We start from the raw sequence: 23878 nt of genomic DNA, 5'->3' as shown, positions 1-23878 counted from the left end.
AGGGAGCCCAACGCCTGGCTCAGTTCCAGGACCCTAGGATTATGACCTGAGCTAAAGGCAGATGCTTAACTGACTGAGCCACCCAGGCGCCCCTAAGAAATAAAATCTTAATGATATGGTCAGAACTCCTTATGGACCCTGCTCAGCCTTTGGTAACCAATATCATAAGTATAATAAATAAATTTGTATTATTATTCTCATGTTTACTTTTATTACATATTTATACATTCATAAATATGTATTAGGAATGTATTCAGCTCAAATACCAAAAAGCCTACTTATGGTAACAGAGACCAAGTGGGTTTAATTGTTTCTCATCTCACAAACTTCCTCCATAGAGTTCAGTAACTTGGTAATGTTAGGGCCCGAAACTCTAATGGCTTGGCCTTTTCCTCATGTTTGTTGCCTTTTATTCACTCCCTGCTCCACTTTTGGCCATCATAGCTGTGCACTAGTAGTTTCTCCTTTCATTTTTTGAGAGTAGATTATGTTGCTAGGTTTTCTGATAATCAAACCACCTTTTCATTTGAATAAACTCTACTTGACTATTGTCTAATTTTAGATAAATGGGTGGATCCATTAAGTTAATATTTGGAATATTCACAACTATATTTTTTATTCCATACTTTTTTCTCTTTTGTTTTCATAAAACTATTCTATAGTTTAGGATGATTTAAAGTTATCAATCAATAGATTCAATTTTGTTGTTTAATAGTGAGTAGCTACTTAATATCACTAATCCTGTTTCCTCATCTATAATAGTGATGGTAATTCTTATTTTATATAGTTGTCATGTGAGGCAGTACTTGAGTGTCTAGAGGAAAACCTGGTAAATGGCTGTCAGTAAATAATTTCCTTATAATCTAGATATACCAGTAGCCTTTGGTAAAGAAATAGTTGTGGTTGTCATGGTAAACCTAAGTGCTCAGTGATGTGAAGGAACTTTGCAAAAGGGGCAGAAGTTGTGCTTGCTTAATCTTGACAGATTTAGATTGTTTTAAATAGTTAGGGTCAAAGTTGTTAAATTTATGTCTGTTTCACCAGAGAAATTACAAAAGAGCTGAATAACCTAATGAAATAATAGACAACTCTGCAGATGTATCAGCTGTATAAACAGGCAGTTCACATTACTTGAGGATATGGCAAAATAGCTGTAAATCGAATGGACATTGTAGCAACGGCAAGTTGGAAATAGGACCAAATCTTCAGTTTATGAAGTTTTAGTTTTATATTATTCTTCATTTACAAATGATTATAACTTCCTAAGTAATTTGCACTTCATTCCTTAGTAGAGGCATTTTTTAGGTTGCAGTTGATTTTCTTTATGTATTGCCAAGCATATACTAAGCATCTGATAAATGGATACAGAACTAAAGTGTATACCTCATTTTTTTTTTAATATTTTCCCTTGGACATTAAAAAGGTTTAAAATGCCAGTTAAATCTCAGTGAGGTATGTGAATTGTTCGGAGAAAGGTGCAGTTTCCTTAGTGATGCTCAAAATAACGTTTTTACTGTAGCAAACTTTTATATATATAAAATTGATTATTTTTATGTTAGCTGTTTGGTTGCTTGGGAAGTCAAATTGTGATTTGATGCAGGATTTTATAGTACTAGAAATGGCAATATAGTGGCTGAATGCTGACTTGAAGTCTATACTGTAAATGAGTATTCACATTTTCTAGTAAATATACATAAAATTGAATAGCTGACTTTAAAACATAGGGAAGTGTTTTGGACTATTTTTGATCTCTTGTACTTCTCTTTTTCTCTACCAAGTAGGTTTCTCTGCTTGTTTTCCTTTAATTATTTGCTCACCCTGAGGGCTGTAATATTTGTGTAAGTGCAGGAATAATTTTAAAATTTAAGCAACTCCTTTAAGTTATTATATTGAACATTTCTTGAATACTAGGCCTACTTAATGTAAGGTTTTGATGGAGGCGCTTTGATGCAGTTATACTCTGAAATAAATGAAGCTCATTATACTAAATTGTATTAGGTAATTTTAAGTTTTGTTTTTTTTTCAAAGATTTTATTTATTTATTCATGAGACAAACAGAGAGAGGCAGAGACATAGGCAGAGGGAGAGGCAGGCTTCCCACAAAGAGCTGGGTGTGGGACTCAATCCCAGGACCCTGGGATCACGACCTGAGCCAAAGGCTTACGCTCAACTGCTAAGCCACCTAGGTGCCCCGGTAATTTTAAGTTTAGATGATATAAACTGTTTAGTTCGTTCCCCAAAAAGTCGTATGATAGATGCGTTATTACCTGATAAATTTGTTTGATAATTTGATCATTTGAAAGATGGTATAATATAAAAAGGAGACACATGATTCTAACTCTTATAGTCCTAGTATGTTATTTAATCTCAGTATATCTGAATTTCTCTGTAACATGAGGAAAATACTTGCAAGATTCATTCTAGACAATTTTAGATACTAGTTAAAAAGTACAGCAAGAGGCACTGGAGGGGAGTATGTGAAGGGAAAAAAATGAATGGGGGGGGAATGGAATAGTGTATGTTTAAGTGGAATCTTTATTTTTGTACTTTTTTATATATAATGCTGGGTTAGGAAAGTTTATGGCACAAATACTATACATATTTGTAAAAAAATTTATCATTTAAAAAATCAGCTAATCTCTGTGAATGTAATATGTTTATAGCAGCTTGGCTGTGTTGGTGATACTTCTAACAAATGGAATGAACCTCAGTTGGCACTGATGCAGGGTTATAATATTATGGTATTTACAGTTGTAGATAAGGTGTTTGGTAAAATGAACACTTCAGTTTTCTTCAGTTTTTGCATAACATGGAAAAGTAAATTTGCTTTAAACATTTCAGTATAAAACTAAGGATAAAAGATAGAATATTTTCTACTAAACATTGAAGATGTAAGTGGTCAAGGAACTCATTTGTTGACAACTTTTAAACTGATTATTAGCAGTTAAGGATGCAAGCAGTTGATGGATATTTTTATTCAATTTTCAATTAAAATTTTTTACTCATTGTTTTTTTAAGAATTCCCCAGCTCTTAAGGAGTAGGCTATTTGTTAAAAGCTAAAATTTACAGCCCTTTATTTCTTAGTATTTTGCTGTCAAAGGAAATACAGAAGTACATTTTGTGTTAAGAATGATTTATGATACTCCTCCCTCAACTCTGATTTTAAAAATGTGTTTTGTAACGTTAATCAGTAACCAGTTGTATCTACAGATCCACAGTTTACTGTACATTTCACATCTCATTTTCTTTCAATGTAACTGTGAGGTAGGCAGGGCAAGTATTTATTATTTTAACACAGAATATCTCAGTGACCTTCTAAGTATCTCTTTAAATGTGTTGCAGTTGAAGTGCTAGTTTTGGTGATAAGAGCCAGTTTTCTGACTTACACAGTCTAACTTGCTTAGTGTTTTATGGAGAGAAAATTTGATATCCAAGCAAGTGGTTAGGTATCTAGACCAGCTTTGCTAAGTTTGGAGATCTTCAGTTTCATTCAAGTTTTTGACAATTGATTGCTTAGTGTGTATTTTATTCTTTACTGCTACTTTATCTTGAGGACAAAACTAGTGAGCTTCTTAAAAATCCATCCAGAAAGAGGAGCATAGGCAGTCCTGTGAACTAGAAAAGGCTTGAAAATTGGGAGCAGGTGTTAAGTGACCGAAGAGCTTTCGCCTAATAATCATTTAAAAGTTTATCAGTTTTACATTGCACATGAAATATAAACCAGTATTACGTCGTACGTAAAAATAAAGAGGTTCTTTGTGAACAGCATCCTCACAGTTAATCTCACAAGTCTAACTTGGGGTACGGTGTGAGAACAGGACTGCTTATTACAGGTTTCCGGCGGCGGCGCGCACGGCGCCTTTGCCGAGGTCTCTCTCGCCCGTCCCGGGGGCGCTTTACGTATCAGGCTCGGGTTCAGCGGGTCGATGGCGAAGCGCCCAGATCTCCCGTAGGTTTCCGTCCCCCCGCCGTTCCTGTCCAGACGTGGGGCCCGCCGGACCCCGGGCAGGTCAGACGTCGATTGCATTCCCTCCTCAGAGGTCTTCTCCGTGCCGCACAAACACCTTTCCTACGGTTGAGTCACCAAGAGATCCTTGTGCCGGCTCCATGGGTGCGCAGGCGCTAGCGGAGGAGTGTGGCTGTGGGCTCAGGGCTGGAGCGGCCTTCCTCCCCCGGGGCGCCGGCCAACATCCCGCGTCGTGTGCTGACTACGTCATCACGCGCGGACGGAGCACGCTGGGGCGGGGGTCACGCGTGTGCGGCGGCCGGGAGGCGGCGCGGCGCGTCTTCGCGCCCCAGCGAACCTCGTCGTTTCCGGAAGGCTGTGGTCCCCCGGTGGGGAAGCCCAACATGGCCACAAGCGGGGGTTGCCACTATTGTGGGAAACGACCGCCCAGACTTCCCGGCTGGCGCGGTGCCGATTCCCCTTTAAGAAACCAGTTTGCGGTGTGAACACGTGGCCTGTCAGAGATGCGCTGGAGTAGGTTGTGCAGCAGGAGGGGTCATAGGAAGGGGGTGTGCGCGTTTATGAAGCACCGTTATCTAACGTAAACATTTTTAAACCATTTGGAGATCTTTTTTTTTTTTTTTTCCCAAATAGGTATGTCAGTAGTCATTTAAAAATTTGAAACTCTGAAAAAAAAATGTTTTTGATCTCTGTAGATGTTTCCAAGGAGTCTACAGTTACTTTTCTTCAGACCTGTTACTCGTGACTTTTTCTCCCACTTACACTATGGAGATCATTTTCTGGCAGGATGTATGATGGCTCCACTGCACTGATTTAGTGAATGCAGTATATGGCTGTAACAGACTTTACCATGAAATAATGGTATTTAAGTTAATTCCACTTTTGGTAAGAAATTAAGAAAGAGAGGCAGAGACACAGGCAGAGGGAGAAGCAGGCTCCATGCAGGGACCCCGACGTGGGACTCGATCCCGCCACCCGGGGTCACGCCCTGGGCCAAAGGCAGGCGCTAAACCGCTGAGCCACTCAGGCGTCCCAATTTTTACTTTATTTTCCAAAGCGATTTATTTATTTAGTACATGAGAATTAGGGGTAAATCTACTTTCTGGGAATTTATAGGGAATCAGTATGGTGTAGTAGAAGCACTTTGTTTAGGAGTTAGAAACCTCCGGGAGTGCGGGTGGCTCAGGGGTTTAGCGCTGCCTTCGGCCCAGGGCGTGACCCCGGGTCCCGGGATCGAGATCGACTCCCGCATCAGGCCCCCTGCATGGAGCCTGCTTCTCCCTCTGCCTTTGTCTCTGCCTCTCTTTCTGAGTCTCTCATGGATAAGTAAATAAAATCTTAAAAAAAAAAGAAAAAAAGAAATCTGCCCTGCATCTTTGATAACATAGTTTGTTAGATATCAAACAACTAATTTGATAACTAGTTATTTGATCTATCCCAAGTTATTTATCTCTGAGTCTCCATTTTAGGATCTGTAAGAAGAAGATAATTTTGTTAGGAAGATTTGAGATGAATTAATGTAAAAGTTCTTATAAGTTGTGTAAGAAAAATCCCTAAGTGTAAAATATCTTTACAAAAGAATATGTTTACAGTGTCAGATATAAAGTGAGTTTGAAAAATGTAAGTTCCATCTTTGCTTAGACCTCAGTAGTCCCAACTCTGTTGAATTACTTGCAGAATTATCACAATTCCTAAATTGTTCAAAACCCAGGTTCTTTAAGGACTAAGTAAAATGTACATAAATGTTATTCAATTAATTATTTTAAAGCATCACTTAATTTATAGAACTTTTTTGTCATGTATTTTTCTAAATAATAAAAGAACAATTATATGTCCCATACTGCTTTGTAAATCCTTTATAATCACCCAAGTAGACTTTATACCTGAGGAAATTAGAAGTGATAGCTACTTTAAAATTGTCTTCACTCATGAATTGTTGGTCTTCTATACATATGTGTAAATATCCATAAAAAATTACTGAGGCAGTGTGGTATGGTGTAAAAACACTAGTCTGGTGTCATTGAGGCCTGGGTTTAGGTTAATTCAACATATTTCTATTGAGACACCTATTTTGGGTTAAAAACTGAGAGAGTACCACATTGTATACAATATTATACTCACCCTGAAAGAGGCACTTAAGCTGGATTCTGAATCATGGGTAAAATTTGAACAACCAAAGGTTTTGGGGAAGGTTATATAAAAATATGGAAATAAACATAGCATAGGACAGATGTTAGGAAATTCATGTTGGCTGGACTGGAAATGGATAATGGCCAAAAAGGCTGGAATAAAAGGATGGAGTCAGCTTCTAGGGTGACTTGGAAACAAAGAATAAGAGTTTGGATTGAATATCAAGCTGTACTAAGCTGCTCAAGATTTGTGATCAATGATATAATTGCAGTCATGGTTTCAGAAAGACACTAGTATTAATTATATTACCAACTTTATTCCACAAGGTCAATCACAATGACTTGGGGACCTTCTGCAGATTAAAATTCTTTTTTTCTGCTCTAAGACTATTCTTTGAATTTTATGACACAAATACAGGTTCTTTTTTGTTTGTTTGTTTTAAAGATTTTATTTATTTATTCATGAGAGACAGAGAGAGGTAGAGAGGCAGAAACACAGGCAGAGGGAGAAACAGGCTCCACGCAGGGATCCTGATGTGGGACTTGGTCTCGGGTCTCCAGGGTCACGCCCTGGGCCAAAGGCAGTCATCAAACCATTGAGCCACCCAGGGATCCTCCACAAATACAGGTTCTTTCCTTTATTTTTATTTGAGAAAATTCAGTAATGAGAAATTAATGCTTTAAATTAGTGGCTGCTCCTTTACTTCCTCTTACTTTGGTAAAGAATTTATTTCTGGCCTTTAAAAGATTCCTTTTTTTTTTTTTTTTTTTTTAAGATTTATTTATTTATTCATGACAGACACAGAAAGAGAGGCAGAGACATTGGCAGAGGGAGAAGCAGGCTCCCTACAGGGAGCCCAATGTGGAACTCAATCTCAGGATCCCGGGATCACGACCTAAGCCAAAAGCAAACACTCAACCCCTGAGCCACCCACCCAGACATCCCACAAAAGGCAGATTCTTTTAAATGTTTTATAATATGGCTAAGTTCATTTGAAAAGATTCTATTTATGTCCATCCTTGCTGATATTAAATGTTTTTGAGTGAAAACTACAGAAATCTATTTCTTGCCATCTCAGATTTACAGTACAAATTGGAAAGGAAGTTGTAGCTCTCCTGAGGTTTTCTTCTAGCTCCAAAAGTCAGTAATTCAGACATATCTTATACCTTATTTTGGCTTATTTAACTAGCCCATCAAATTAGTTTTTAAAAAACACTTTGAGGATCCGATCCCTGGATGGTTCAGCGGTGTAGTGCCTGCCTTAGGCCCAGGACGTGGTCCTGGTGTCCCGGGATCGAGTCCCACATTGGGCTCCCTGAATGGAGCCTGCTTCTCTCTTTGCCTGTGTCTCTGCCTCTCTCTTTCTCTATCTTTGTGTCTCTCATGAATAAATAAATAAGATCTTTAAAGAAATAAATAAAAATCACTTTGAGATAAGTTTTAGCTAACACAAACTTTTTTTAGAAAGAGGTAAAAGAATTGTCAATAGGTAGTTTCTCCTTTCTAGATAGAGAATGATTACTGATAATGGTTTATTGACCTAATATAGGTCTTTGGGAAATTGGAAATGGACTTAAAGGGATTTTTCAGTTTTTAAATTGATTATTCTTATCAATATATTTTTCCCTGCTCTAATTACCCGGAAGAAGATTTGTAATAGTTTTTTTGAAGAGGGTAACTTGAACTGTGATTCACTTGAACTAATATTGTTTCTTTCATCTTTGAATAGTTGGAATAGATAATGGGAAAGAAGCGATTGAAAGTGCGGCTGCATTTCTCTTCAAGACATTTCACTTGAAGGACTGTGTTGGTCACAAAGAGACAAAGGCTATCAAACAGATGTTTGGTCCCTTTCCATCATCATCTGCCACTGCAGCTTGTAATGCTACTAATCGAATTACTTCCCGTTTTCATCAAGACAATCTTACTGCTCTTATCCTGAAGACAGAAGAGGAATATGGTGATAGAGTTTTATTTGGTAAAAATTTAGCATTTTCATTTGACATGCATGATTTGGACCACTTTGACGAACTGCCGATAAATGGTGAATCCCAGAAAACTATAAGCCTTGATTATAAGAAGTTTCTGAATGAACATTTTCAGGAGCATTCCACCCCAGAGCTCAAGCCTGTGGAAAAAACAAACGACTCCTTTCTGTGGTGTGAAGTTGAGAAGTACTTAAATGCAACTTTAAATGAAATGGCTGAAGCAACAAGAATAGAAGATCTTTGCTGTACTTTATATGATATGCTTGCTTCCGTTAAAAGTGGTGATGAACTTCAGAATGAGGTATTGTGGAAGTTATTGAAGTCTTATATTAATGTGAATTATCTTTTTTTTTAAAGATTTTATTTGTTTATGAGAAATATATATATATGTATATATATATATATAGAGAGAGAGAGAGAGATTGGTAGAGACACAGGCAGAGGGAGAATCAGGCTCCATGCAGGGAGCCCTACATGGGACTCGATCCCAGGTCTCCAGGATCACACCCTAGGCTAAAGGCGGTGCTAAACCGCTGAGCCACCTGGGCTGCCCTAATGTGAATTATCTTAATAGCGTTTTAAAACATGGATATTTAGTACAGATAGTTTAGTATTGTGCTGCTGTAAAATAGGTAGCGAAATGGTTTAGATAGTATGCATGTATATCTTTCCACTAAGCAGTTATAAGAGGACTGTGAGTGTTAATGAATAGCAGAAGACTTAGAGAGTGGTAGTTACGGTGTCCACATGTCCTGGTTATTGAAACAGTCCTACTTAAATCTGTAGGGCCCTTTCTTCAAAGGGTGTATAGGTTTGAATGATGAGTCATATGATTACTGTACTAATAATTGTTAATGTTTGTATAGTGTTTTATATTTTTAAGAGTTCGTTGATAAAAATATAAGAAGTTTCAAGGTATTAAAAATTTTATCTATATATTAAATGACTTACTGATTTAGAAAAATATTTTTCACTAGTTTCTATGTTTGAAAGAATAAACTGAAAAACAGACTGATTTAGAAATAATTGGAGTACTTTATATAATTTAGTAAAGAACTATATAAATTTTTTTAACACACAAAGGAAAACATAATTTTAATTCCTTTCTATGCCACGACTTAGTTGTTATTCAAAATGATGAATTACTCTTACAGTTACACAAGTTTATCTTAAAGTGTTTAGTTTTTCTCTCAATACTGGCATTATATTCCTTTCTTGTTATAAATTTAATATGATGTCAACCCAGTTTTTATACTGGATATATTATTATTATTATTTTTTATACTGGATATATTAGATGAGTAACATCTAACAAAGAATTGTAGTGAAGAACTAAGAGAAGAATTAAGAGAAGTAACATACTGTTGTAGAATAGGCAGAGGCTTTGAAATTAGACCGTTTTTTCTTTAACTTATTGGTAGTAAGATTTTAGGTAATTGAATTTCCAGAGGTTGTTTTCTTGTTGGGCTGTCTCATAGGGTGTGAATTAAAAGATAATAGAATTATTATAGGCCTTAAATGACATATCTGTATGAGAAATGATAAGTAGCATTTAGTAAATACTCATGACATGGAAGCTGTGATTATTATTTGTTTTTATTATTATTTTAAATCACATGGAGTATCAGGAATACAGGAAAAGAGTACTAGTTTTTTTCAAAGAAAAATTAATTTAGAGAATTAGCTAAACAGATATTGGAGGACTGACCCCATGGTAATGATATTATGCTGATTAACTCTAGTTTGGGAGTAAGTTATTGTATTGTTAATTCTGTGATCAGTCTAATTATCCTGACTTTTTTGCAATTTAATTTATATCAAGATATGGTCCACATTCGTAGATGGTTTTGCTCCAACATTCTGAAAATAATAGTATTGTTTTAAAAATCTTGATTTATAAAGAAAATTCTACTGATACTTGATGATCATAATTGAATACATTGCAATTTTATTATGATTATAGTAAACTGAAACTTATATAACTAATGGAAATTTTGTTTCCTGAGTTAGTCATAAAACTATTCTTTTCACTTCTGAATATCTGCAGTAAAGTTCATATTTCTTATTTCCTTGCACAATTTTTGAGTAGTAACTGAATCTGAATGTTGGAGGGAGAATGTTTTTTAGTTCTTAAGATTTTTTTCCCATAATCTGCCTCCTTACAAGGTCAAACTTAATTCACGCATCCATCATAGATTCATCATAGATTTATTGCCTTACTATGTACGAGGTACAGTGCTAGTTATTGAACATAGAAGGATGAATAAGATAGCAACCTTACTCTCAAAGAATTCGTTGTTTAATAAGAGGAGACATAACATAAATGTACTCAAATACTATAGGTATTATGATACTACAGTTGATCCTTAAACAGTACAGGTGTTAGGCGCGTTGACAGGCAGAAGTCAACCTGTAACTTTTGACTCCTCCTAATCTTAACTACTAATAGCCTACTGTTGATGGAAGCCCTACTGATAACATAGCCGATTAACACATATTTTATATGTATTATATGTACTAAAACATTAGTCGATTAACATTAACACATATTTTATATGTACTGTATTCTTAAGGTAAGTTAGAGAAAAGAAAATGTTACCAAGAAAGTCATAAGGAAGAAAATACATATACAGTCATGTACTGTGTTTATTGAGGAAAAAACCCATATATAAATGGACCCACACAGTTCAAACCCATATTGTTCACGGGTCAACTTATATAGAAAGAAAGAACTTACATAGAAAGAAAATGGCAAGGGTGCCTGAGTGGCTTAGCAGTTGAGCGTCTGCCTTTGGCTCAGGGCATGATCCCAGTTCGGGAATCCAGTCCCACATCAGGCTCCCTGTGAGGAACCTGTTTCTATCCCTGCCTATGTCTCAGCCTCTCTCTCTGTGTGTCTCTCATGAATAAATAAATAAAATCTTTCAAAAAAAAAAAAAAAAAGAAAGAAAAAGAAAGAAAATGGGAGCATAAAAGAACCAGTCATAGATTTGTATGGAGGGGTTGGTATGGTAAAGTATTCATAGAGGTTAATCTTCAGCCTAGTTTTAAAATTTGACTAGATTTAACTTCTTCAAGTGGACCAGAAAGGTAGGGAACAAATTTTAAATGTGAGCAAGAACACGGTATGTTTAAAGGGCTGTAATCTGTACAGTATGATTGAGAGACAAGGTGGGCATAGGTAAGGAGCAGATACAATAAGACTTCATACACTTTGTTAAGATATACTGTGAGCCACTCTAAAACCTAGAGATACACCTAGTATGATCTGGTTCCGTGATGTTTCAACCAGTGTTTAATGGACAGTTTAACATGTAAGCTAATATTTCACATTCTACCTACCAGTGTTTTGAGTAGTGGAGTTTTAAATGATTCATTGGTGTTTTGGTCTTTTTTTAACTGTGAAATGAAAATAAACAATTATTGTGATAGTCTTTAAAAATTTTTACAGTATATGTTTTTCATACTTTATATATTTGATTCCCGTCTGTGCAATTGTAGTTTATTTTAGCAAATTTTCCTTCTATTTTTGAAGTAATGCTTCCATAGAAAAATATTGTTTCATTATGGTCACTCTTGACCATTGTTATTTTCACTGTAAGGTGTTCTGTGCCTTCCGTGTTGGCTATTGTCTTTTAAATTCCTCGCTTTTAAGCCTGGAAAGGGTGTAATTAAAAGCATTATCAGTATACATGATAGCATAGTTAATTTCCATTTCTTATTGAGGTATTAGTTGACTCTGGGGAATAGTAATATTTAAATAACCATACTGTGTGCTCGTGCTCCAGAAATTGAGCAGAACCATAGGGATGTATTGTTAAATATAACATAAAAGGAATATGTAAAAAGCTATGTCTATGCGGAAGGCACTTTTCTTTCTCATCATAGGATTTCCCAATTCTGAATTAATTAATTAATTAATTTATTTATTTATTTTAAATTTTATTTATTCATGAGAGACAGAGAGAGTGGGGGAGGCAGAGACACAGGCAGAGAGAGAAGCAGGCTCCGTGCAGGTAGCCTGACGGGGACTCGATCCTGGGTCTCCAGGATTACACCCTGAGCTTGAGGCAGGCATTAAACTGCTGAGCCACCTGGACTGCCCCTGAATTTAGTTTACTGACCTTATGACCGATGAAAACGTGTTCTTAAAGACTGACTTTTTAAAGTGTTTTCTTTTCTTTTCTTTTTTTTTTTTTTTACCCCAAAGACTTTTATGTTATTGTTGAACTAGTATTGGAAGCATGAGAATAAAAAGTGTGTACATATGATGACATTTACCCCCAAGGTGGTACAAGAGAGAAGTTCTATCCTGAAATGTGTGAAGAGAAATATATATATATTTTAATTTTATTTATTTATTCATTCATGAGAGACACCCAGAGAGAGGCAGAGACACAGGCAGAGAGAGAAGCAGGCTCCCTGCGGGGAGCCCTATGCGAGACTCTTCTCAGGACCCCAGGATCACATCCTGAGCCAAAGGCAGATGGTAAACCACTGAGCCTGAGCCACCCAGGCGTCCCAAGAGAAATAACCTTATGACAATAGTACTAACAGTAATGGCAACATTTGAGTGACTACTGCTTGACATAAGCATTGTGTAAAGTGCTGTATATACGTTACACCATTTAATCCAGGGCTGGATTAAACCTTGTTAGAAACTTCTAAGCACTGAAAAGGTTACACTTTGAGGTGCTTTACCTTCCCTCCCATAAATTATTAAAAAGAAAAAAATCATATGAAAGCAAATATAAGAAGGTCTAATAAAATTTCATGTGTACCATTATAGTTGAAATCCTTTTCAAACGTCAGAGTCTTTAAAAGCGTTTTTCTCATTTTTTGTTACCTCTGCTTTGCTGGTACTTATTTAAGGAAATATTCTGTTGACCTTATGAATTATTGCTTAATAGAGGGGTAGCTATTTTATAGATATGTTGGGAAATTTCCCCAAGGTCACAGAGTAAGTACTGAATCCAGGATTTAAATTCAGACATTCTGACTCCACTGTGGTGTACTTTCTTTGCCAAGAAGTAGATCTGTACATTTTGTGGTATATGGTGCTTTGAAAGATAAAACATTTTAAATATATTGAGGAATCTTTGGCATTTACTCTAATTCACAGTTTCATTAGAAACAATGTTTTGCCCTTTTGGAGAGTTCCAAATATGGAATTGGCTGAAATAAGAGAAAGGATGAAATCTTGTTAAAGATAAGTTTTAGTATTTCTGCAGAGAATTCGTTACATTTGGAATACTCATATGTTTTAGTGGCTGTTGAACTAATACAACAGCCTACTTCTTGGGTTTCTCAATACCATCATCTTTACCTGCCCCACCTTGTCCCTCTAGGGGCTTTTTTTCTTTTAACTTCTCACTCCTAGTAATCTTCCAGTTAAGGCTACACTGATTAAACCTTAGAATTTGATTGGGCTTGAGATTCTTTAAGGTTCTTTATGCCCTTGGGGTTGATTTACTTTAAAGAAAATACTAATGTTAGAGCATTTTAGCCATCAGAAGCAAGTAAGACTTGAACATTTCACGCCCCCCTCCCCCCCAGTTGGGACCCACCCTGATTGGTACAGACACCTTCCTGCTACTGATGTGCCCAACCAGAATCATAGCAGTCAGTTTAGTCCTACTGGAATCGTGTAATGAACTGAACATAGACTTTCCCCCTAGAAAGCAGTATTAGTAACAGCAAATCTGCTATGTTTTCAGTGTCTGTTATGTATAGACACGGACCAGGCTGTCTCCCTTGACATAACCAGTTTCTTCATAGTCCTGCATGGTATGAGTTGAGTCCTTTGTATAAAGATGAAAAACAAAACAAAACAAAACTGAGGCCCTTATGTTTCCTAAAGTGATAAAGCAACACTGGTAGAAATTCTGGGACTTTTTTTCTGAACCTAGGCCTACTGTTCCGTCCGGTCTGCCATTAGAGTCTTTGAAGAGAAGGGCATTGACTGACAAGACTATTTGAATAAATTTCTTTTCTTACAAAGCCTGCTCAAATTCTGTTTGCCTACCTAAGTTGACTATGGGCAAATTACTAAGCCTTTATGGACTTCAGCTCCCTCTTTGTAAAATATCTGCTTAGGAATTTTGCTGTGGGGAATTGTGAGATAATATATATGAAGTACTTAGCATAATGTTTCACAGACTGTATGTAGGCTTTCACATGTTAGTTTCTTGCCTTCCATATTAATGAGTATCATATATTCATGCATATCAAAGTTTTATTAGAGTGTGTACACTATAGATCAGTATATAAAATTGTATTTATGCCTTATATAGAGATGTATCAAGTAATAAAATGATGCTAAAGGGTAAGTCTTAGAGAATTACTATTTTTACTATTTTTTTTCCTGTTTTGCTTTTTTAAGTCTCACTAATTCTAAAGAAAATTTTTTGAACTTAATTTCTGAAGTGAGTTACTATTTTAACATTCTTTGATAAAATAGAAAAGGTGTTAATAGAAGAATGCTTGAGAATATTAGAGATCTATTGAAGATGTATTGGAGTGTACATATCTCTTGGTACTTTTTCAATATTAAATGCTATTTGCAGAGTTATTAATGCTGTTGTAAATATTGATGGAGTTATTGTGTAATCCGTTCTTAGGAAAAGTGAATTTTGAGTTGTATTGATATGATCATAGTTTGCTTTTGTGCATATGGGGCTTATTTTTTATAGCATTTGTGATTTGACATTTGCTGTTAGCATTATCTCTTGACTCTTTACAGATGGTATTACGTGACCCATGCAAGTTCATTTCTGAATTTAACCTGTTCTATACATGTGCTTGATCCTAAGAAGTAGGAGTTATTTGATTAGATTGTCTTCAAAGGGAAGACTATTTTTTTTTAGTACTTACTTGCATTATAAATGAATGATTCCAACATTCTTTGAAATTTTGATGTAGAATAATTAGCATGGTTTAATATGGTGGTTCTGGAACATTTTGTTCTCAAAACTCCTTTATACTCTTAAAATCACTGAGGACCACCTAGAACGTTTCTTTATGTTGTTTATCAATATATTGTATTGGTTTTCTTTCAGAAATTAAAATTTAATGCATTAAATGATTTAATATGTACCTTAATATTAAACTATTAACACTAATATACTGTGTTATATTAATAAAAGTAACATGAAAAATAACTTCTAAAATTAAAAAATACAATTTGGAGAATGAAATTATAATTGAATGGAAATGTAATTGCATCACATTTTTTTCAAATTATTTCAACATCTAGCTTAATAGAAGACAACTAGATGCCCATATGTGTTTCTGCATTCAGTCTGTTATGATATCATAATATATTATGTAGCCTCTGCAAAACTCAACTCACTTTATACTCATGGAAAGATGTGAATGAATGAAGCAAAGAATATTTTAATAAAATAAATTATACTAATATTACATTTATTACATTAAATATTATTATTTATTTTTAATATTTTTGATCTTATGGACCTCTTAGAGTGATCTGAGAGATCGCAGATCATATGTTGAAAACCGCTGATTTCATGTATATACTGTAGTTTGATAAGGAGGATATAGTAGTGATGATTTTGGTACCTAGAATAGGGTATTTAAAATATTATTGTGCTGAATGATACTGTTAATGCTTTATGAAAAGATTTTTCATCTATTTGATCTTGTACATTCTTTTTAGTAGGCTTAGAACTCCTGAACAATACAAAGACACTGATATTAGCCAGGCTAGAATTAGAACGGTGTCCCTTCAGCTATGAGGACCAAATATGTGTTTTTCCTATAGTCTTCGCATGAATGATCAGAAGAGTCTTTCTTCCAACCAGATCTGAGTAGAGAGCTGCCCCTGGGTAAAATTACACTTTTCAGACATAGAGAATCTTTAGAGTGGTAGAATTTCTCCACCCAATGTAGTATGTATGTGTCTAGCATTCCGTCAAAATGGTGGTGCCCATGTAATGAGGTCTACTTATTCTAATGAAGAGGTTCCCCGCCCCCCCCCAAAAGGCATACCATCTGTTTCTTGAGTAGTTCTCTTATAACTTATTTTGTTGAACTGATACTATTTTTTATTATGTCTGCCATTTAATCCTATATTTTTACAGTGAGGCAACAAAGTTGTAGGCATCTTTTCTTTTACATAATGATTTTTTTTTAAGATTTTATTTATTTATTCATGAGAGACACAGAAAGAGAGAGGCAGAGACATAAGTAGAGGGAGAAGCAAGCTCCATGCAGGGAGCCGGATGTGGGACTCAATCCCGGGACTCCAGGATCACGCCGCGGGCCAAAGGCAGGCACTAGAACACTGAGCCACCCAGGTGTCCCTATGTAATGATATTTTAGACATATCATGGTAGTTACATTTTCTCTTCCTTACCCTTTTTTAAGTGTAAGACTCTTTCAGTTTTCTACTGTGTTGCCATTAATCCATTAACACAAATTGGGTACAGTTGTTCAGTACTCCATAGATTTACCAATATTGATATGTAGAATGCTTTCATCATCTTTCCTTCAAGGATATTAAACTTTGAGTTACTATGCCAACTTAAGAACAATTAACCTAATAAACTCATAGGAGAATTAAGACTATTTTTCATGACTTTATTTAATGAATCCTGTTCTTTTGTTGTTGTTACATTGCTATGTGTTAATGTGAGCTTATAGTTAAGCAGTTTTCACAAGCAATAATTTTTATCTCTTGGCTTTCTTTTTTGAAATTGGAGAATTTTGCTTTTCTCTAGCACTTCTGTTTTTCTTATTTCTTAGAGATAGCAGTGATTATACTTAAAATCCCTCCCTGTTTAAAGAAGAGAAAAGGGTATTTTACTCTTTTATTGCATTTTTTATTACAACTGAGTTTAAGGGTTTATTTTATTCCCCCCTATATTTGTAGGCCACTTACTGTTTTCTTGTGAGAATTGCCAATTTTTCATTTGATGAAGTTTTTATGTATAAGAAAACTTACAATGAGATTAAAACAATTTTGCAGATGTTTTAAGTGTTCAAGTAGGCACATCTATTCAGCTTTTTACATAGGAATCTTCCTTTAGTTTTAGGTTGCTTAGAAGGTCAATCACCAAGACATAATTGAACCTTCCATGTTTTTTTAACTTTTTTCCTTTTTAGTTTCACTCGTTTTAAGTAGAATATTATTTGGATTAGATGTCTCTTTTCTCTGTATTTGACTAATGGACACATATCTGAATATGTCCACACTGCATACTCTAAAGTGGTGTAGTCATTTTTTCCCAAGGTTCTTGTCACTTCCACATTGCTTATCATTTTAGGTTATTCATTCCTATATTTACTCAATAGGCAATGACATTTTCATGAAGAAAAATCAAGAATCGTTTGTCCTACTTTCAGCTGATTGTGAGATTTGGTTAGGAAAGGTCAAATAGGTGAGATTTAGGAAAGGTCAATAAGTATTTCACCTGTTATAACAGGTCTCTTAAGTTGTATAATCTATATTGGGAAATCAATAGCTATATTTTGTATTTATCTTGGTTGCATGTTGCTTTGTTCCTCTTTTTATGGCTCCAGTTGTTAAAATGATGAGTTGAATAGGATCTGATAAAATAAATATAAATTTATTTACTTATTATAAGATTTTATTTATTAACAGAGAGAGGCACAAGCAAGGGGAGTAGCCGGCAGAGTGAGAGGGAGAAGGAGGCTCCCTGCTGAGAGGGAACCCTGGGATCATGATCTGAGCCCAAAATCCAGAGTTGAACGCTCAACTGACTGAGCTACCCAGGCGCCCCAAAATCCATTTGTTGTAGTTAAAAAAACCTCTTGTAGGTAAATGAGTGTCCTTTGTTGAGCAAAATTGCATCCCTACCTATTCATGAACCTATAGTTTAACTTAAACTCACAAGGAAGACTTTTAAACACTTGCTGTACTAATTTATGGCAGTAATGGATTTCAAACCATTTTGCTCTTCATTGGAATGGTTACTCTGAGTAAGACATTTTGCCAAATTTCATACAGTTTCTCTTATTTTTCTGTTTGACACTGTTTACTCATTCTTTCATTGTCTACTGTGTATCAGATACTCTTAGATCTTTGGAGACAAAAAGGAAATCTAGCAAAGTTTAATCAACCGAATCTCATTACCCCCCCTTTTTTTGGTCTCCTCTTGGAATTTCCATACATATATTTAAAAGGGGAATGGGCAAGAAAATAGTGTCTGTTATATGAATAATTTCATGACTACTTTAGGAGAGTACATGCATTTTATATACTGTGAGATATCCGTAATATATTTATATGGGAAAAAAGTAAGACAAATGCATTTTACTGGTAAAATAAAGGGTAAATGTCTATGTTTTAATAATATTTGAGATCAATAAAAACATTGTAGATGCTTCAATTGTCAATTTATAAACAAATGACTTAGATTTAGAAATTGCTCTGAGCATTCATTTCAATATTTAATACATTGTGTCCATCTTTATATACACATGCACACATATTCACACACCTACATTTATATAATGACTGTAAATTTGTTTACTCTAAGGCAGCTAAAATCGGCACATTTTTTAAAAATTAAGGAAGCTATCAATTTGCCATGAAAATGTAAAGTAAGTTTTTAAATATACAGTGGTACCTAGCTATAACCTTATTTACACACATCTCATTAATTATAGCATGTGAAGAATGAATAGTGTTCACATTCCAAGTGGTTTTAATTAAGTTGTAAGTGACCTTGGTTTTAGCTTTGTGTTAGATTAAGTACCTGTAAATAATGAACATTAGTTATTCTGAAAATATAATTTATCTAATTTTCTGCAGTGCAACTACAATTTGCATAACACATTTTTCTTAAGAGAAAAATAAATTCTAAATAAATGCTGTCCCAATATTCATGGTCATTTTCTTCTGTATTTCAGACTTTATTTTGGAATATATGAATATTTAATAATTTTTTATGCCACAAACCAAAGTAAGAATAATTTTCAATGTTATTAATATACTCTGCTTTATGTAATTATTCCAATATGCAGTTCCATATGGACTGTTATTTCAAAATTATTTTCAGTTATTTACCTTTTAATATCTTTTTATCATACTTCATTATTCTTAGTTTTCAATATGCATATCTTTTTCATTTGACATGCAAATCTAAAATAGCTTATTACCTCAAAAAAGATATTCTCCAATTGAACATACTCGATACTATCTTTACTGTAATATATAACATGCTGTTTAATACTTACAGTAGAGGTGTAGATACAATCTTAATTCTTAAAATGCATGTCTCTGTATAATTAAAAAAATACATGGATTTGCTTTAATTTATAAGAATCTGAATGCCTCCTTTTTTTTCTTGGGGCTTTATTGAATGGGTTCTGGTGCATAATATGGTTTTTTGATCCTCCTGGTATGCTTAAAATCCCAGCTTGAGTAGAGGATTTGTAAATTATCCTGTTTTAATACCTAAGGTTATTACAACTTCATAAAATAAATTTCTGGAGTTTTCTTTCTTTTTCTGTTTTCAAAAAAGTTTCTATAAGAAAATGATTATATCTTTCATGAAAGTTTGATACTAGGTTGCTTCTAAAACTGTCTAACCTGTTGTCTTTTAGGAGGGCAGACGTTAATTACCAGCTCAAATTTTATAGTACTTGTTGGCTTATTCAGATTTTTTTATTAAATCAAGTTTGAAAATTATATTCTTTTTTTTTAAAACCATTTTTTTTTTTAAATTTTATTTGTGATAGTCACACAAAGAGAGAGAGAGAGAGAGGCAGAGACACAGGCAGAGGGAGAAGCAGGCTCCATTCACTGGGAGCCCGACGTGGGATTCGATCCCGGGTCTCCAAGATCGCGCCCTGGGCCAAAGGCAGGCGCCAAACCGCTGCGCCACCCAGGGATCCCTGAAAATTATATTCTTTATGAAATTAGCCATTTCACTTAGTACTCAAGCTTTTTGCTCTAAAATTTTGTGATATCCTCTTACTTAAAAAAAGAAAAAAATGTTAACAGTAGTCTTTAGTTGTATTGCTACTTTCTTTCTACCTGCCTTTTCTCTATTTTCTCCTTAATGATAGGGGAATGTTTGTTTTATTTTCAGAGAATCACTTTCGATTTTGTTGCTCTTCTATTTTTCCTCCCATGTATGCTTTGGCTTGTATTAATATAGCATGTATTAGTTTTAAATATTAAAATATGTGGCAGTTTTCCAACCTTTAGTTATGTAAGAGTTGGGATAAGCCCAATGGCCTTCTAGTTACACCCAGTTATAACAGATATATTTGTTCCACAGTGGAGATGGATTTCTTTAAAATTTTTAATGTATATACAACTATTTGTTTTCTTATGCTATCAATAATAATCATGATAATATTTGAAATACTCTAAAAGGATAAAATAACCTGAAGGACATTTTTATATTTGAAAAATAAGAGATCCCAATGAAAATTCCAAAAAAGATGTGTATTTTATAACCTGAGGACTAATGCTGATAGAAAATGACCTCATATTGATCTTTTCATTACTTACTCGTTTCTTCACCAAGATTTATTAAGCATCTTTTATATATAAGGCATTTTATAAGGTAGTTTTTGTTTAAACCACAAGTAGGATAATCATTCGACTTGGCAAATATTTATCAACATTAAGAGAATAGTCACTTAGATTGATAATAGGGATATAATTCTTTTTTTCCTTGTATCATATATCATCTTTTAAAAAAAGTTAATGGACTTTTTGAAGGCCAGTTTTAAGTTTACAGGAAACTGGAACAAAGAGAATAGAACATCTCAATGTATCCTCTTTTGTTTTGTAAATTATTTTAATGGAAGCAACTGCTCTGTTGATCTCCTTGATAATATTTATTTTAAAGTCTTTGTCACCTTTTTCCATATTACCTTCCTTTGGAGTGACCTTAAGTTTTATTGTTGAATTTGTGAACTGTCATTTTTAGGATAAGATTTCTTCATATATTTTGGAATTTTAATTCTTATGCAGATTTTTTTTTTTAAATTTTTATTTACTTATGATAGTCAGAGAGAGAGAGAGAGAGAGAGGCAGAGACATAGACAGAGGGAGAAGCAGGCTCCATGTACCGGGAGCCTGATGTGGGATTCGATCCCGGGTCTCCAGGATCGTGCCCTGGGCCAAAGGCAGGCGCCAAACCGCTGCACCACCCAGGGATCCCTCTTATGCAGATGTTGATTAGTAACTTCTCCCCTCTATCTTTCCTCTACTCTCTATCATAGATTCTTGTAGTAGTGTCACTTTGGTAGTAGTTCTTCTTGTTCCCTCTCATGAACAGCAGGTCCCTATTCCCTAGCCCTGGCTTCCCTAAGCCTTGCTCCCACATTGCATAGGACATTTCTCCTGTAGGTTATCCCAGGGAGCCAAACCCATGGCCATGCTGTCCAGAACTGGAGCCCAGCATGTCACTTCATCCCTACCCAGTGCTTTGCCTTTTTTGCTCAATGTTTGATCCAGGGGGATAATTTTCTTCATTTTAAGTTTGAAGTCTGTTAGGTTTCCTCTTTTTCTATTCTACCAGAAGAGGTACTTTAAAACATGAAATTTTGTATCACTATTCTTTTTCATCTGAATTGCTAATACTTGTTCCTTCAGAAGGCAGTCTTCTTCTTATCTTAAGCATAAAGGAGAAGGGATTTTTTTTCAAGATAATTTTAAGAAGACTTTTAAAAGTGAAATCTGTTTTAGTGTTTGTATCTTGTTTAAAGGAGAAATGACTTGTTATCCTTATAGGATCATCATATTTTTTCTTGTGGCAAACTATGTATGAGTTTAGCTATTTATGAATATTGTAAAAATTGAAAACAGTCGAGTAACTAAATTCAGTATATGTGATATATATGTCAATTGTATTGTCACAATCAGTGGTCAATAAACATGTATTCAACTGTTATTCCTATTTAGAGTTAAAATTGAAATCTTGAGTTTGCTCAAGGTAATAGAAAATTAATTATTATGGTTATTTTTTAATAGGAATGACACTATATGTATAAATATTCGGATGATTCTGGGGGAAAAAAAGCCAAAACCAGGAACTTTTTTACATTATTATTAAACCTTATTTCTATTTGCTTGATTTTAGTATTTTTAGTCCTATCACTAGTTTTCTATGAGCACTGATTCTCATAGCTTTGTTGTTGTTGTTTTAAGATTCTATTATTTATTTGACAGAGAAAGAAAGAGAGAGAGCCAGAAAGCACAAACAGGGGAAACAGCAGAGGGTGTGTGAGAAGCATACTCCTCACTGAGCAGGGAGCCCAAAGTGGGGCTCAATCCCAGAATCCTGGATCATGACCTGAGCTGAAGGCAGGCACTTAACCAACTGAGCCACGAAAGCACTCCATATAGCTTTATTGTTTATGTATTTTATATATCAGTTGATACCTAGAAAAAGTGATATGTGACATACTGTTCTTGGGATTGAACTTCTGTGTAGTGCCTTGCAAATCCCCCAAATACAAAAGACCCCTAATAAATGCTGTGATTTTTATTGTCTATAACAATAAGAAAGAAGCTAAACATTGCTTGCATATTTAGCCACTGTGTATGAAATGTAATAAATAATTCTCATACAAATATTAAATGTGTATATGAGCAATCACAGGTATTGCTTTCTATGAAAAATCTTTCTTTTGATACACAATGAAATAAGCTTATTTGAAGAGTAATATGTCACCTACTTGCTCAATTTTACATATCTATTTAGATGCCAAAACACATTTTTAATTTCTGTGTGTACGCTGCTATTCTGTTTCTTAACTAGTTTAGTTTAAAATGCCAGGTCTCTTCTACTGAGAAAGAATATAGTGGACACCATTCATCTCCATCCTTCTTAACTAGTTTTGGTTAGATATTAAGATAAGGTGTTTGCTTATGAATCCATATGATTAAATCCTTAAAACATTTATTGTTGCTATGAAATAACAATTATTAAAAAACATGTCATTATGATTCCCAAGTGATCAAATTGTGTTTGGTTAAAAAAACATTTTTCTCTTGAAAAGTAAGATTTGATAGAAGAAGTAATTTGTCTCATCACTGGTTCTCATATTCTTAGTTATCAGCTAATTTGCCTACATGGTAAGAGATTTTATTTTTATTTCTGGTGTCATTCCAAATATGGTAAATTTGTGAAAACCTATTTTATTTTGTTAGTTAAGTGAGTGATGCTTTGTGGAGACAAAAAAATGAAAACAAAATGATAAATCAGAATTTGATTTGTAGTATTTAAAATAATACTTTTTTTGATTAAGTATTGTATGTTTATTATAGAAAATTTGGAAAAGATGAAAAATAAGGAAAAATGAAAAATATACAATTTAATGGAATAAAAAATAAAGACTTAATTGTCAAAATGTGGAAGGAACCAAGATATCTTTTAGTAAGGAAATGGATAAACAAACTGTAGTATAACCATATAATGAAAAATTATTTAGTGATAAAAGGAAAGGAGCCATCAATCTGTGAAAAAACTTGGAAGAACCTTAAATGAATATTGCCAAGTAAAAGAAATCATTCTGAAAAGGCTACATATTGTATGATCATAACTCTATAACATGCTGGAAAAGGTGAAGCTCTGAAGATATTCAAACGATCAGTGGTTGCCAAGGATGAGGAAGGGAGGAAAGGATGAAGCAGTGGAGCACAGGGCAGTAAATTTATTCTGTGTGATACTATTAATGGTAGAAACATATCATTATAATCATTATACATTTGTCAAAACCAGTAGAATGTACAACACAAAAAATTAAAGTAAAACTATGGACTTTAGAAAAAATCTAATTTGG

At 34.4% G+C, this 23878-nt stretch overlaps 1 protein-coding gene across 7 annotated transcripts in view; it reads left to right on the top strand.

Annotated features, from left to right (window-relative positions):
* ASCC3 (activating signal cointegrator 1 complex subunit 3) overlaps window positions 1-23878 on the top strand; it is a 336407-nt gene that overhangs the window by 27965 nt on the left and 284564 nt on the right. For 6 of the 7 annotated variants that reach the window (XM_038554805.1, XM_038554806.1, XM_038554808.1 and 3 more), the window contains exon 4: window positions 7828-8387. In XM_038554805.1, coding sequence (XP_038410733.1) covers window positions 7828-8387 — 560 coding nt within the window. Of the gene's footprint in view, window positions 1-4352; window positions 4482-7827; window positions 8388-23878 lie in introns of those variants that run through there. The other variant, XM_038554809.1, reaches the window with a different exon arrangement.

Source organism: Canis lupus, chromosome 12 (genome assembly GCF_011100685.1).
Source record: "Canis lupus familiaris isolate Mischka breed German Shepherd chromosome 12, alternate assembly UU_Cfam_GSD_1.0, whole genome shotgun sequence".
NCBI lineage: Eukaryota > Metazoa > Chordata > Mammalia > Carnivora > Canidae > Canis > Canis lupus.
Note: the sequence above shows the minus strand (reverse complement) of the source record. Positions and strands in the feature narration are given on the sequence as shown.